This window comes from Lithobates pipiens, unplaced genomic scaffold (assembly GCF_037356315.1).
Source record: "Lithobates pipiens isolate NorthernLeopardFrog02 unplaced genomic scaffold, aLitPip1_a1.2 Scaffold_8, whole genome shotgun sequence".
NCBI lineage: Eukaryota > Metazoa > Chordata > Amphibia > Anura > Ranidae > Lithobates > Lithobates pipiens.
Window position 1 is genome coordinate 593,571,504 of NW_027507903.1, and position 16,675 is coordinate 593,588,178.

Genomic DNA, 16,675 nt, shown 5'->3' on the forward strand with positions numbered 1-16,675 from the left:
TCTGCCAATCTGCCTACCTTTGGAATGTATTCAATCATCACTTTAGATTAAAAAATAAACATTGTTTAGTTATTCTTTTTTCTGTCGTTGTTTTAGAAGGTCAACAGGTCATGGACCAAGGTCAACAGATCATAGGAACTTATTATTTTAGTACCTATTTTGTTGGCTCTGGTGCACAACCTGCTGTCTATTCCCATTTCTCTCTGTGTATTTTTTTTTCTCAAAACATTTAAATGGATCTTGTTGCTAGAGATATCAAATTTGACGATAGTAAATATTAAAGGGGTCTATAGGAATAACACACATGAGTATTGATTTTTACAGGGACTGTAATGACAGTGCTGTCTAGCTTAACATATTCCCAGTCCTTGACTATCTCCTGTGGCATGCCCACAGTCTTTGAGGTAGCATGTCCACTATCTGTGGCAGTTATCTGTAGTATTACATACAACATACTTCTCAACTTTTTGAGATGGGAATAAGGGACACCTATTAGCAAAAGTATGTAGGCATAGGATACACCCCTTGTCAGTCCCCTTAAAGGAGAATTATATAAACAAATGTCTTAGTTAAACCCACATTGGCTTTTTTTTTTACCACTGCTATTCCTTTATCCTGACTTTTGAAAATTACAAATGCTGCAATTTAGAAATTGGATGAAAGGTTTAGCACTGGGAAACGTTTTTTGATAGATAAATAATGCATTTTATATACAACTATATAGATCAGACCATAATAAGGGACAAATGAGTAGGAAAGAGGGACAGAGGGACTTTGTTCCAAATCAGGGACAGTCCTTTGAAATCAGGGACAGTTGGGAACTATGCATACAGTGAACATGCATGTGAGAGTTCTTTGGTTCTTTGGTGAGGCCACACTTGAGATGCCTCTTTTTGAGTAAGTTGACCACTACTGCCATAGGACCTCATAGTTCACAAAAAACAATCACATCCATCCCTCCTCTAGTGGAGTTTACAGTCTAATTTTCCTACAACAAGCTTAAAGAAATACAAAAAACGCTTAGGGTGCAATTTAGGTAGAATCCAGAGAACCAACGAGAATGTTGTTAGAAGAATCTAGCATTCCAAGTAAAATCATGGATAAAGAAACAAAAAAAAAATAAAAAACACTGAAACTCTACAGTATGCACCCACAGAGAACTGAGATCATAAAAGGAAGACGATCTAACCAGATAAAAAGCAAGTGGGTGGGTTAATCTCTAGAAAGGTTGCCTGTCCATCCTGAACTTTTATATTCTCTTCTGCAGGTAATGATGATGATGACTACATTCCAGACATTGATATTGTGTCCAGAAGTGAATTTCCCGAAAGCTGGTTTTGGAAGATAGAGACTATGAATGAAAGACCGGATAAGGATGGGTAATGTCTAGACTTTCTTCTTCCTGATCTAAATAGATCTGCTAAACATTATCAGGGCAAAATAACTGATTGCTATTAATTAAGGGACAACTCCAAACATTGTATTTTTGGTTTTGGATAGGTAAGGACCTCAGTTCTTATGTTTTCACCAGGTCAAGTGAGAGCAAATGTATTGAGTGGGGATACCAATTGAATTTAAAACCCAACTTGTTGTGTTGTTTGTGGTGGCACTGCAAGTTTATTTGGAGTTTGTCCATATTTGGTAGTGGATTGGTGTGCTAAATAATTGAGGTTTTTGTGTAGTTTTAGTTTGCTCCTAAAAAAGGATAACATGAACTTGGTTTTAGGGCTGAAACAACTATGAAATGAATTATTATTTTCATAATCAATTAATCGGCCAGTAACATAATGGGGTTAAAATAAAACTAAAATGAGCCCTTTATAATACAAAAAGAGTTCTACAGCAAAAAAAAAAAATGACCCCCTTACAGTAGTGATTATCTGCTTTTTTCTACTATAAAGGGCTAATTTTAGTTTTTTTAACCCCATTATGTTAGTAAACGTCTTAGCCCTTGTACACACGGTCGGACATTCCGACAATCAAATCCGTCGGATTTTGTCCGACAGATTTTGCCCGACGGATTTTGTCCGAAACTGTTGCATACACACAGTCGGACAAAGTTGTCAGAAAATCCGATCGTACTTAACGTGATGACGTTATTTCGTTAGGACGGGACTACATTCAAGCTAGTAGCCAATAGCTTTGGTCTAGGAATTTGATCTGAGCATGCGTGATCGGATCGGAATTCTCTACACATGATCGGACAAAGTCCGATCGGATCATGTTGTCGGAAAATTTTATAGCCCAGCTGGAAAATTGGTCCGTCGGATACTCCGATGGAAACAGTCCGATGGAGCCACACACTGTTGGATTATCCAACAACACGGTCCTATCGGACATTGTCCATCGGAATGTCCAACCGTGTGTACAAGGGCTTAGACCTGGTTCACATCTATGTATTGGTGCTTTTTGCAGAAATGCACTACAGTTCATTTACATGGTTTCCTATGGGACATGTTCACTTCTGAAAGGGTCAGGGACTTTTAACGCAAAATGTTTGTGTTTTTTAATCTGCCCAAAAAAAAGGCAAAAATGCAAATTGCACGTGCTCAAAAATCAAAACATACAGCAAAAAGCACTGCAGAAACAGATCAAAAGCAAACTGCATAGGTGTGCACCGTGCCTTATGCTGGCCTCACAGATCAATTTTCAGATGAGAATATCCAGACGAAAAATCTTTGTACATTCGCTAAATGAAAGAATTTTTTTTGAAATTTTCACTTGTTTTTAACATTCTGTTATTAAAATGAATGTCATTTCTGAACGAAAACCACATCCACTGTCTGAAAATTCCTTTGGCTAAGAAGTTTTCTATTATTTCCAAATTTTCCTGTCACTATGGTTGAAAATGAACATGAATTTGACCCACTTTTTTTTTAAAGGTTATTAGCCGATTAATCGATTAATCGAAACAATAATCGGCCAACTAATCGATTATGAAAATAATTGTTAGTTGCCGCACTACTTGGTTTAGTATAATTGATATTCTTCTCCAAACACACACACTCCTACTTCTACCCCACTAGACAACCTCCAACGAAACATAACTTTTATTTATCCTCTTTAAAACTTGTAATTTCCTGTGTAATCTGGTTCTTTTTTTAACTGATCATCTAAAATGCCAATAGCCAATAGATCATTATCTCTCTCCGTCTGAATTTTGAGGAAGCCAAAATAGAATAAATACGTTCAAATTAAATCTTTTTATTTTTAGAGATAAAGATGAAAACATACCCCCTACTAAGGGCAAAATAAAGACAATAAAACATTATGAAATTGGGTTTAAAATTTTACTATTATTATTATTATTATTATTATACTTTTCCATTGTTGGAATGCAGATATATGAATGCAGGAATTAATCTTTTTTTCCTTGAATTTCTTCCTTCAGAATTTCAAGCAAGGTGCTCAATGTGTTCTTGAAAGATTCCATCACCACCTGGGAGGTACTTGCTGTTAGTCTTTCTGAAAATAAAGGTAATATAACCAGCCAAATGTTTTAAATTGAATCCTTCCGACAAAATGTTATGGTATTGAGTGCTTAAAACCGAACACTTTGTTTATTTATATTTATGTATACAGTAAATGCTGCAGCCATAGGTTTTGTAAGATTTTCCCCTGCAAATGGGTTCTGAAAAATGTAAATTTCAGCAGCAAAACTCTGGCCCACCCGCTTCCTCCTCCCATGTATTGGTCAGTGTGTCACCAATCATATTTATAGTAGTGAGGAACAGGAAGTATGGGGGGTGGGGCAGAGATGGGCAGCTATACCCCACATTTCTGAATTCTTGATGACAGCCTTAAGTGACTTCAATTGCATTGTATGTCTAGCCAAAACCTTTTCTTAGCTTTGGATATGGAGTGGGTTCCATTAGATAGATCTTGGATTGTCAGAGAGATTTATCCTTACCTCTCATCCTGCTGAAATTTTCATAGAAAGGCAACGAGGGTAAATCCCTGACTGCTACATAGACAGATTTACAAATGTAGAGTAGGGAGCAGCTAGAATCATTCTCAGATTTTTATTTCTGTCCATGTCCCTGTTGCATATTTTCTCACACATCTTCTCTGATTTAGCCAATATCAGTAGGGCATAAAATAAGCTGAAATCTCTCCAACAGAGACTCGAAGAACAATAAAAACAAGACAGGCGTTCTAATACTGCCCCACTCTTTGCAGAAACATATCTTTTAGACCAGGTGGCAGGTTGCTAATGTTAAATTAACTATAGGTGTACCCTAAAGTGCCCCTGTTCTCAGACTATGGGCATTAAAGCGGAGTTCCACCCAAAAGTGGAACTTCCACTTTAAGCACTCCTCGCCCCCTTAAATGCCACATTTGCCATGTAAATTTTTTTGGGGGGAGCGGGTACCTAGTTTTGGCAGGTACTTCCTGTCCCACTTCCTGCTTCCTTTGCCTCACCACCTAGGCAACTCCTCCTCTCCCCCTCCTCTCCCCCTTCCTCTCTCCAATCTTCTGGGACATGTCACAGGTCCCAGAATATTGACTAGCCACTAATAGAGCGCAGCGTGACTCGCGCATTTGTGCAGTTCGTGCCCGGCTGTGAACCTGCAAGCTGCCACAGCCAGGTGCCTACACTTGTGATGACAGCACCGCGGAGAGGAGGGGGAAGAGCGGGCCGCATTGCTGAACCGTGGGACAGGTCCGTGTCTGTTTATTAAAAGTCAGCAGTTACACTTTTTGTAGCTGCTAACTTTTAATAAACTTTCAAATGACTGGAACACTGCTGTATACTATTTATACATTCTTAACAAGCAGTAAACTAGCTTTAGTAAATACCTCACTCACCTCTCTAGATGCTTATACCGTGAAGTAATTCATTCTAATGCCCCATACACACGATGAGATTATCGGACAAATGATCATCCGTTTTTTATTGCATGCTAATCTCAGATCGAATCTGATGAGTTTACTAAAGTCACGAAAATTCCCGCACGACAGAAAAAAAATTCGGAAGTGATGTCATGTGTTGTAATGCATTTGTATTGCATTTTCGAACGATAGCTGTACTGATTAAACGAAAATCGTACGATCTGGCATCGTACGAAAAAAAATTCCGTGCATGTCCGATAGAATAATATCGGATGAACTGTCCTAATCGGCTCTCGAAAGCTCTGTACTAACGATCCGATTATCGTACGATCGCTTCGAAAGCGGTATTTTCCGTACGATTTTCGGATCGTGTGTACAGGGCATTACAGATCACAACAAAGACTCAGAAAGCTAGGTTTCAGTCAGTTCCTAACAGTTTAAAGCACCTGCTGTTTATTACATTACAGGGCTGACAGAATGTCACTAGCTGAGAATTCAACGCTTCTGTTGTGACATTTAAAAAATGTATTTGTTCATAATGCCTATAGTTCCAGAGGTTAAGAATGGCTTATTTTAAAACTCTTGTACAGTATGTGAAACTGTATTGTGAACTGAGAAAAATGGGAAAGGCATAGCTAGTTGTAGTTGCCTGTATCTCATGCTGACTCTTTGGCTTCAATACTTTGAAGTTCTGATCTGAACAAAGATATGATGTCACTGTGACTTTCTCATCTGCATGATTGTTCCAGGTCAGTGACTCAAAAAGTACAATGGAATCCTCCATTTGTTTTTTTGTTACATATCAAATCATGATTGAATCATGCATAGATAAAATATCTTGATTAAACTACATAAATAACACAAAAGATATTACAGAAATTAATAGGAGCAAGTTTGGCAGGTGGAACATTTATTGTTTGGGTTTAAAGGACCACTGGAAACTGTATTTCCGCTAATGGTATGTGGTTAAAAAATATCAAACCCCAAGAACAAAAATGTAATATATTGCAGATTATAAATGCACATATGGTGCAGCGCAACTAAATATGAAAAAATCTAGGGAAGAAAAATAGACTCCCAAACTCAGAAGTCCATCCACTATGGAGATTCTTAAGTAGTGAAAGAATGGGAAAGTTATGTGGACTCAGGATAGTAGCGGGTGATGTCACAGGAAAGCCTCCACCTTCCGTACGCGTTATGTCCAATAGGACTTTGTCAGTGGAGCCCCATAGTGGATGGACTTCTGAGTTTGGGAGTTTATTTTTCTTCCATGGACTTTTTTATATTTAGTTGCGCTGCACCATATGTGTATTTATTGTCTGTGGAGGTGATGTTCAGCTGGCGACTTTTATTTTTACTTTACTTGTTTGATTTATATACTGCGCTGATTGTTTTTATGTGAATAATATTGCAGTGTATGTCTATGATTTACTAAATGCAAATAGACTTTGCAAGTGCAGTTGCGCCAGAGCTTAGTAAATGAGATGAAGCTTCACTTTTCAAAGAGTACCCAATCACATGCAAGAAAAAAAACTTGCACATGATTGGATGATGGAAGTCAGCAGAACTTCCTCCCATTTTCTAATTTCTGGGGCAACTGCACTTGCAAAGTGGACAGTCTATTTGTCTTTAGTAAATCAACCCCCATGAGTTCTTAGGTTTGGTAGCTACATTTGTTTTTCTTTTTCATCCTAAGAACATTTTCTGCAAGTACTGAAAAATATTTGTGTAGTTAGTCCAATATATTGCATATGGGTCATATTCACTAAGAATTCTTATACAGGTATAATGTACCAATATCCCCAATAGTAACTGTATACCGTCATATTATGGAACTAGAGACGTTTACATTTTTCAGTTAGAAATCAAGTAAATAATTGATGTTTTTTTTCATATTACATACCTAAAAAAAAATCCACAAACATTTTTCAATTTTTGGATACATTACTTCATGATATTTTATTTCCCAATTGTTCTTTATTCAGTTTGGTATTCAATAGCAATAAAGTTGACAAATAACAGGTTGGTAGTACAAAATGGTTACATCTTTTGTCATAGAGTATATCATAACAACATTAGCAAATAAAAGCGCATACCATGAGAGTTAAAACATTATTAAACCTTAGTTATCTGACCCTTTGTATTGGCAGGGCACATCAGCAGGCACAAATGTGATTGTATATCTTTTTAAAAATAAAGGCAGGGTGTATAATAGCCAAAGCAATGTCACATGACATGTGACACACTGTGGGTTTATCTCCACCCCAACTTGGTTTCTGCTGGGGGAATGAGAACCGGGATTGTGTGAATAAGCCATGTACAGTAATATGAAGAGCATGCACACTGTGGTGCCAATGATCTGCAGGCTCTATGAGAGCTTCAGTGCTTCCACCACCTCATATACTGTATATTTATGATGCTTACCAGAAGGGAAGACCTCAAAGTGATTGAGGTAAGCTAGTGCTCTTATCTCCACATACTATGCCATAGTGTAGGCAATTCCAGTCTCCACCTCCAGCTAAGGAACTCGATTACATAAACCCAATTAGGCAGGAAATAATAGAGAAAAAAGCTCCATAGTGTAACATGTTAAAACACAATTTTTTAATGCAAGGAAAAGTGCTCACAAACATTGTTGCAACAAACAAACATGAAATGGCAATGCCGATCCAACAAGCTGGCAAGCATGATGACACTTCTAATCTCCACCCTACGTATTTTTTGTCACTGCCTCCACTCCTATTGCCCCTTGACAACATCCATAGTGATGAAACGCATAAGGTTTTTTGCTATTTAACTTAATATCCAAAATGAGTCTAAGTATTTGATTTTGGTAAATCCTTAGCCCTTGTACACACGGTCAGAGAATCCGTCGGAATGTGTCCTATCGGACTGTGTTGTCGGATAATCCGACTGTGTGTGGTATGCATCGGACTGTTTCCGCCGGAATATCAGTCGGACCAAATTTTCCAACATGTTGGAAATATTTTCCGACCAACTGGTCCGATAGAACATACACCGATCATGTGTAGAGAGTTTCGATCGGACAAAGTGCCACGCATGCTCAGATCAAATTCCAACATCAAAGCTATTGGCTACTAGCCTGAACGTAGTCCCATCGTAACGAAATTACGTCATCGCGTTCTGAATGATCGGATTTTTCGACCACTTTGTCCGACCGTGTGTATGCAACAGTTTCGGACAAGATCTGACTGACAAAATCCGATGGATTTGGTTGTCGAAATGTCCGACCGTGTGTACAGGGGCTAAGAGACTTGCAGTACCAAAGTATGTGGATTAAGGAGCCAATAGAGCCATGGTAATCAGTTTAAAACATCTTCAAAGCCTCTACTCAAACTTGAATCCCTTCAGAATATTTTTTACGGCATCTTCTTATTCAGAAAAGTATAAATCCAATTTATAATTAATCCTTATTAAATTTAAAAATTACTGTTGCGTTGTGTTACAGTACTTTTTTTTTTTTTTTTTTAATTCAGGTCTTTGTATTGCTAAACCATACGAGATCCAGGTAATGAAAGATTTCTTCATTGACCTGAAACTGCCTTATTCTGTGGTGAGGAATGAACAGGTGGAGATCCGTGCCATTCTCTTCAATTATGGAAATTCCAAAATCAGGGTAAGGGCCAGCCTTTCACATTTTTCATCATATATTTTCCATTTCCATCAATGCACAAGGTTGGGTATCCATCCAGTTCAAACTCTCACAAACAAAGATGAGTGAATTCACAAGCTGGCAGGTGGCCGTGACTGTTAGCATATGACTGTACATTGAGGAGTTACATGTGGTTGGGGATAGATGAGCAGTCCTTTAAGCAGACGGTTTGCATTTAGGGACACTTAAATTTCCCTAACCGAAAGTAAGTCTCTGACTTTGATTTGAACAGACCTGCGGGCCACGATTGATCAAATCTACCTATGCTACCCACCACACAAATACGCTCATTCTTGGCAATGTATGTGTCAGGAACGTGTATGGAGATCAAGATGCTAAGAGGGCTCCCCTTGCGGCTAGGTGCAGCGCTCTCCTGAAGTTGGGAACAGGAAGCGCGGTGCCCGAAGAAGCATGGTTGGCCGGGTGCTTGCTTGTAGTAGATGATCTCGGCAGCTACAGGGTGGATGAAGCAGGCGGAGCTGAACTTGCTGTGTTCAGATGAACAGGCAAATCAGGAGCCAGGCCAAAAGTCAAGCACGGATATATCAGTCCAAAGAATACTCAGGGGCGAGCCAAGGTCAAACACAGGCAGGGTTCAGATGCAAGCCAAAGGTCAAGCCGGGAGATCAGGAAGCAGAAGCGGAGTCCAGAAACAGGCCAAGGGTCAGACTAGGAGATCAGGAAGCAAGGTCGAAGGCAAGCCGGGTCCCAACGGGTGTTACAGTTCAGGAATCAAGGGCAAGGTACACAAGGCAGCTGAGGAGATAATCCAGCAAGGTACTGTAGTTGCAGGCTGGTTTAAATAGGGCCACTGGCGCCAGCGTTAGTCACGGCAGATGTGCGCCGTCGCGCACGCGCAGTATTGCGCATACTTGTGCGTCGATGCGCATCACTGTGCGCCAATGCGCGTTGATGTGCACGAGTATGCGCCAATGAGCGCCGATGTGCATCAGCATGCACCGATGTGTGCAGATGCGCATCAGTATGTGCCAATGTGCACTGATGTGCGCTGATGTGCACCAGTATGTGCAAGTCTTGGGACTCTCTGTGGGTGACCATGAGTGTTCAGGGCGACATTGCCAGTACCGTGACCGCCATGTCCCTGACAGTATGGCCCTATATGGCCATGTGAATGGAACCTCACAAGACACGTAGGGAATTGTGTTGAGTGTAGCACTTACCCCCAGAGAGGCCACTGGAAATAAGCCAGGTCTTCCTTATCTATCCAGAGGCTGCCTGCCCAGGTACTAGTTCCAGAGCACACTGAAAATTTTCAGGCTTAATCTTGGGGTGTCTTTTTGAAGGTTTATAACAGTACTTGAACACAGGTGGGTAGAGGGATGAGACTGCAGGATATTACAAAATACAAGCAGATACAGAAGGACAGATTTTCAAGCAAAGTCCTTTAATAGCAGCCTTAAGTATTCCTGGAGGTAGGGGGACAGCCATCTAATCTCAGACTCTGTAAGAGTAGCCACAGTCCTTTTAGCAACCTCTGTCATCTAACCTTCAAAGCACAGGCACACGTGGAACTCAAGGCAGGGTCCTACTCACAATGTCCAGAGGCAGCTTGCAATCGGCTTCCCTGTGACACTCTTCAGTGAAAGGTGTCCTTCTTCCAGCCAAGCTTTCACAGGCAGTGTCTTCCAGTAAGTTTTGTTAAGTCCAAGTTCCTCCCCAGCCAAATACATGCCAAGGCCTAAAGGCAACATCTCTTCAGAAACACAGACTGCCCCCCAGGGGCAGAGGCCCCAGAAGGGAGATACTCTGATTAGATCCTCCCAAACATTTATCTTCTTCCCAGCCACACTTTTTAGATCTCCCTCCCAGGTATTGACTGATGTCAGATAAATATTCATAACCCAGTGGCTAACCCTCCTACTCTTTCTGGAAGCTTTTTCAACCACTGGGCTTTGAGATAGACCTTGCCAGATATGGAAAATACGTTGCTGCTCAGCTAAGTACAGCAAAGCCAAAAATTAAATATAGCCAGCCTAAGGCAGGGAAGCTACATCAGCTTTTGCTGACAACTGGTAAGGAAGGGTGTACTGAGCCTTATGGTTTATATCACACATTTTTCTTGTGCATTTGTCTGCACCAATCTAAATCTTGCATGCAGGATTTGATCAGGGCAATGTCAACATGGGCAAAAAAACTCTTTGCATCTAACATTCATAGGAACCCAACTAGAACTATGTATACCATTTTATGTGAACAATAATCATCCAATGCTTTTCTGCTTGCTTTTTATTTATGTCGTATAGTAAGGCATTTGACCTAAACTATAAACCATAACCATAAAGTATACATTTCCACCAGTAGAACATGTTCCAGGGGTACATCTGACAGGCAAAATTAATTTAGTAGTGCAGCTTAACCTCTACTAAATACATAATATTGGAATACTAAGCTCCAGGCAAACAGCCAAATAAATGTATGTGGACTGTTTGGAAGTTGTACAACTTGGCACAGTTGTCACTGGTGCCTCCTGAACCCAACATTCCAGTTGGATGATGAAATACGCTGTCTCCTCCTGTAAGGCTGGATTCACACCTATGCATTTTTAATGCTTTTTGCATTTTACAGATTTGCACTACAGTCCATTAAACATGGTTTCCTATGAAACGTGTTCTGTAGTGCAAATCTGCAAAATGCAAAAAGCACTAAAAATGTCTAAGTGTGAATCCAGTATAACAATAAAAGTGGTGTCATCATCTGACAGTGCTGGGAGGCAGAGCATAGAACTGGATGGACAGAAATAAAAAACAAGATTGTGTATATGTATTTCATCAAAGTATTAAGGTGATCACTTGGAGTTCAGCTTTAACATCTAGATTGCAATGCTGATTTGTTTCAGGTGAAAGTGGAATTTACTCACAACCCAGAATTCTGCAGTCTGTCTACATCCAAAGTGAAATACCGCAGAGACATTTTTATTGAACCCCATTCTTCCTTTGCTGTTCCTTTTATCATTGTACCACTTTCTCTCGGTCTGCATGACGTAGAAGTGAAAGCTGCAGTCTATCAACAATTTTTGTCTGATGGTATCAAGAAAAAGCTAAAGGTTGTGGTAAGTATGGGTTTAGATGATTTAAGTGCCTTGAAAATTCAGGAGAGGATTTCTAAGTAGTTCCATCCATCCATAGGTCAAATCTGGCCATGTATAGAAAAATTCTGGCTAATATAGGAACATTAACTATAGTATATTATCTTGAACGGGTATGGGCAGAGTGATTCAGGCAAATATTTTTTTTCCTCCAAAATTATGAATTTTACTTTCACTGCAGTTTTGCAATGTGGACTGCTTGGATGCAATTTGCTTGAAAATAGAAATTCTAAGACCATCTCCATCATATCAACACCATTGCCTTCTGCAGATGCTTACTTACCGTCTCCTGCTGTGCCGCCTCCCACTTTTTTACATCCTAGCCATAAATCCAGTGTGTCTGTACACAAATGTCCAAGCACTAGCAATGTCCAATTACAGAAATTGTTTTATGCATAAAAATATGGCACAACAAGCAAGTAATGTGGGAACTTGAAGAGGAGAACATAAAGAAAGCTCTGCCCCACTTCATCAGTGCCACCATTTTTGAATCTCTTGCCTTTGGGACCTGGCAGTCTTGCAGCACATCTGTGTATGTACCGACTTTTGCATGCATGCTTAGATAAAACAGAGGTCTTTGTTCTCCCTAACTGCACCAGCTTCTCACATATGTAAAGGGAAAATATGCGTGTGAAGTTCCAGAAGACTGGCCAGAGACTTTCTGCACAACTGCGCTTGTGTGCACAATGTCATTCTTGCCTAGGTGAGCAAATAAGAGCGCAATTACAAAAATATATATTCAATGGTGGAATGGTGGGAGAGGGCAAGGCTGGAGCCATGTGCACAGACATTGTTTTTGGGGGTATATTTAAAGGTCCGCTTTAACATAAAAAATGCAACTCAATAGAAATTCCATCCATTTTATCCAAAACTCCACACTCACATTGCAAAAGGTGGCAAATTCTCATGCTTTAATGTTTTGATTTGACCTTGGTTATTAGGAACTCAACTAATTTGTTGCTGTTAAAATTTCTTTCAGCCAGAAGGAGTTCGTCTTACAAAAAATGTCAAAACAGTGATTCTGGAACCACAAAAGAAAGGGCAAGGTAAGTCCTTTCTAAGGGCATGGATTGTCTATGTTCCTTTTAGTGCTATACAAAATAAGGAAAATGTGCAGAGAATGTTCTATGTAAATATAAGAGCTAAACTCCGGGCACAAAAAAGAGTAGACACAAAGAATACAGTATAGCCCACTATGGTGTCTGTTTATGAAGCAGTGAAAAAATTTCACTGCTTCATTCTCCGCCATTCTCAGAGGAGATCATTCTCCTCTGAATGCCAGTTTATGAAGCTTTGTAGATTGCTTCTCATTTGGAGGAGTGAAGCGATCTACAAACGCTTCAAACAGTGAAGAACTGACCGCTGATACTGGAATCTCGTGAGACCTTACGAGATTACAGTACCAAAAATTCACAGAAACACAGAGATGTCAGTTTATTTAGCAGTGATAAATTATCACTGCTCAGTACACGGACAGACAGTGTGGTTAATGCTAATAAAATAAAGAGTCCCTCTACGTAATATATATACATATATACTATATATATATATATATATATATATATATATATATATATATATATATATATATATAGGTGGACAGGGTAGGGGCTGATTGGCTATACTGGGGCAGTGAGTTCCAGAGGATGGGAGAGGCTCTGGAGAAGTACTGAAGGCGAGCATGGGAGGAAACAACAAGGGAACTAGAGAGCACGAGGTCCTGGGAGGAGCGGAGGGGGCAATTTGGGTGATATCTGCAGATGAGGTTGGTGATGTAGATGGGGGCAATGTTCTGAATGGCCTTGTATGTTATGGTTAGCATTTTGAATTTTACACAGTTGGGTAGGGGGAGTCAGTGAAGGGATTGGCAGAGAGGAGCAGCAGTCAGGGATTGGTTAGTGAGGTGTATTAGTCTAGCAGCAAAATTCATAATAGACTGAAGAAGGATAGTCTGCTTAAGGGTAGGCCAGTTGCATTAGTCAAGGCGGAAATTAATCAAGGAGTGAATAAGTCGCTATGTGGTGTCATTAGTCAGGAAGGGTCGAATTCTGGAGATGTTGCAGAGGTGAAGGCGGCAGGATTTAACCAGTGATTGGATATGGGGGCTGAAGGAGAGGTCAGAGTCAAGGATTACACCCAGGTCCCTGGCATGTGTGGAGGGACCAATGGTTGTGTTGTTGATATTAATGGTGAAGTCACAGGGGGGGACCGTGAAGGAGGAAATATAACAAACTCAGTTTTAGAAAGATTGAGTTTGAGGAAGTGGTGTGACATCCATAGCGATATGTCATTCAGTAAGTTTGAGATCTGTGAGGAGATCGAGGGGGTGAGTTGAGGATCGGAGAGATAGATCAGGGTGTCGTCGGCATAGAGGTGGTATTGTAAGCCATGAGAGGAGGTATAGAGTGAGAATAGGAGAGGCCCAAGAACAGAGCCTTGGGGTACCCATACAGAAAGAGGAGGTGGAGTGGAGGAGATGGATTTGTAAGTGACACTGAAAGTGCGCTCAGATAGGTAGGAGGAGAAACAGGATAAAGCAGCATCATGGAGGTCAAGGGAGTGTAATTTGCTGAGGAGGAGCAGGTGGTCAACTGTGTCAAAGGCAGCAGAGAGGTCTAAAAGTATGAGTACTGAGTAGTGCCCATTGGTTTTAGCAGTTAGTAGGTCATTGGCGAGTTTTAGTAGGGCAGTTTCAGTAGAATGTTGTGGGCGGAAGCCAGACTGTAGGGGGTTGAGAAGGTTGTTATAAGGTTGTTATATACACATGAATATGACAGGGGGGCATGGTTACTGCATTGGGGGTCTGATCGAGTTAGAAGGAAGTTTATAATCTTCATTCTTCCCCCTGTGACCCCCCCCCCCGGATTCTCTCTTCACTCCCCGATTCTTCACCTCTGAGCTGGTGAATCGAGGGAGGGTGAATTCTGACTCAGATCGCCAGTGAAGCGCTCAGATCGTAGCTTCATAAAGTGTCAGTTTCTGTGTCAGTCAATGAGGATTCTCAGTGTGCGAAGTTCATTTGTGGGAGAACATGTTCAAACATGTTCTCCCCCCTGATTATCTGTTTCATAAACTGTTTATGGACTGTGATCAGTGGTGATCCTCTGGAATTTTCTTCATCGATTTACTGTACTTCATTTTCTCTTTGTATTTTTTTTAATACTAATAAAATTATTGCTAGCTATACCACAGAAGTTACATTAAACAACCTCTGTGTATGTGACCATCCTATGGGTCAAAGTAGTTTGAGGTGGTACTGTACTTTGGTTATGGGGATAACATCCTAATGGATGAGTTTTGACTGTGATGGGGGTTTTATAGTTTGTTTTTTGTGGAGTGGTTTAATGCTGGATTACTGCACATACATGGGACAAAATACGCCAGGAATGTTGTGTAGTGGGGAAGCATATCCTCTCTTTAATCCATTTCTGACCAGACTAAAGGGCCCCTTTACAGGGGACCTAACCTACACTCCCTTACATGTGGGGACATCTGCAGGGTGACCCATAATGGCTTAGACAGTACCTGCTAACAGTCCTTTGTATACCTGTTTCAGGCCTTATACCAACAGACCCCACTTTGGCTTGTGGTCCTTTTGACACAAGTTTACTTTCAAGGAGATATCACGATATAGAGCTTCGGAGAAGGGGGATTCCACTCCAGGAATGCCTTTTAACAGTTTACTGAATCAATAGAAGCAAAGATATTCATATACTTCAGCCACCCCTTAAAGGTGGCAACACTCTGCTTAAGTTACAAATAGTCCACCATAGTTCAGAGAGATGTAGCATGAGAGGAGAGATGAGAGGGCCCTTACTCAAAGAAGGGGTGTCCTAGAGTCCAACAGTCCATGACAGGGAGATAGAAGTATTCCCAAAAATGCATTTTCAGGCTTCCCCCTTAAGGGGAAGCTAAATGAATAAAATCCAACTACCTTAATGCTGATTTGGTCCAGTCCACCCACAGAGACAACCAGTAAACACTTTCCTCATGGCAACCAACTTCCCAGCCAGCTCTCCATTTTTCTAATAAAACCTTACCCAGGGTACCCCTCTCTTAGCAGGGGCAAGGCTGGCACCTAACCAAAGCATCTCCCAAGCAGAATCTCACTCTAATGTTACAGAGGCATCTAGTAGCCAACCAAGGGCAATATAACAGATCAAATCCATGCCCTACCAATACAATACTTGTTTATTCCATATTTCTTTTTTAAGGAACAAAATTATGTTTTTAAAGTTTTAAGGTGATGGTATTATATATATTATTTATCTCTTTAGTGATTTTTTTTTTAAACTCTGTTGTTATTTTCATGTAGTATGTAGTATGTTGAGTGTTGGGTTCTTCACTATCTTGACCTGCCTTTTTTAAACCCTTTGTGGTTGTTGTTCACAGATGGGGTCCAGAAGGAGGTGATTGATCCATTAAAGGAGAAAAATATTGTGCCTCGTACAGAAGTTGAAACTATTGTAACAGTTCAAGGTAAAAAAATAAAATAATAATAATAATACAAATGAAAGAAAAAGATGCATAGATAATGCAAACTACCTCAGGTTCCTTGTTCAAGAACGGTTTGGTTGTTTAACCACTTCAATACAGGACACTTTCACCCTCTTCTTGCCAAGACCAATTTGAATAACATTTGCGTGATCGTGCAACATTGTACTCAAATTACAGTTTTATAATTTTTTGGAGACAGATAGAGCTTTCTTTTGGTGGTATGTAATCACCACTGGGTTTTTTTATTTTTTGCTAAATAAACAAAAAAGGCCAACAATTTGCAAAGAGCATTCAGCCTGAAAGCACAAGTATTTAGCTTGCCCAGGCTGGCCAATTGTCCTCTGCTGTTTAATTTTCTAGGACAGGTTGAAGATAAAAGGGAAAATCTAACCTGCAAGCATGCAGATAGGGTCCAGTCCGGTACAGGTGGAGAACGCCTAAAGTTTCTGCCTTAGTTTTACCTACAGGTGAATGCTCTTTCACCAGAAACAAGGGCCCTGAAAGTGCCACCTTAAGAAGAGTCCAAACTGCTTGAATCTTGACATCTATGGTGGAAAAAGAGCATT

At 40.3% G+C, this 16,675-nt stretch overlaps 1 protein-coding gene across 1 annotated transcript in view; it reads left to right on the forward strand.

Moving 5' to 3' along the window:
- The window catches only part of LOC143961245 (venom factor-like), a 122,013-nt gene that overhangs the window by 54,193 nt on the left and 51,145 nt on the right, over positions 1-16,675 (forward strand). Inside the window, exons 18-23 of the mRNA XM_077470480.1 lie at positions 1,268-1,379; positions 3,392-3,477; positions 8,331-8,470; positions 11,364-11,576; positions 12,592-12,658; positions 16,005-16,091. Of these exons, the coding sequence (XP_077326606.1) occupies positions 1,268-1,379; positions 3,392-3,477; positions 8,331-8,470; positions 11,364-11,576; positions 12,592-12,658; positions 16,005-16,091 (705 nt within the window). The remainder of the gene's footprint in view (positions 1-1,267; positions 1,380-3,391; positions 3,478-8,330; positions 8,471-11,363; positions 11,577-12,591; positions 12,659-16,004; positions 16,092-16,675) is intronic.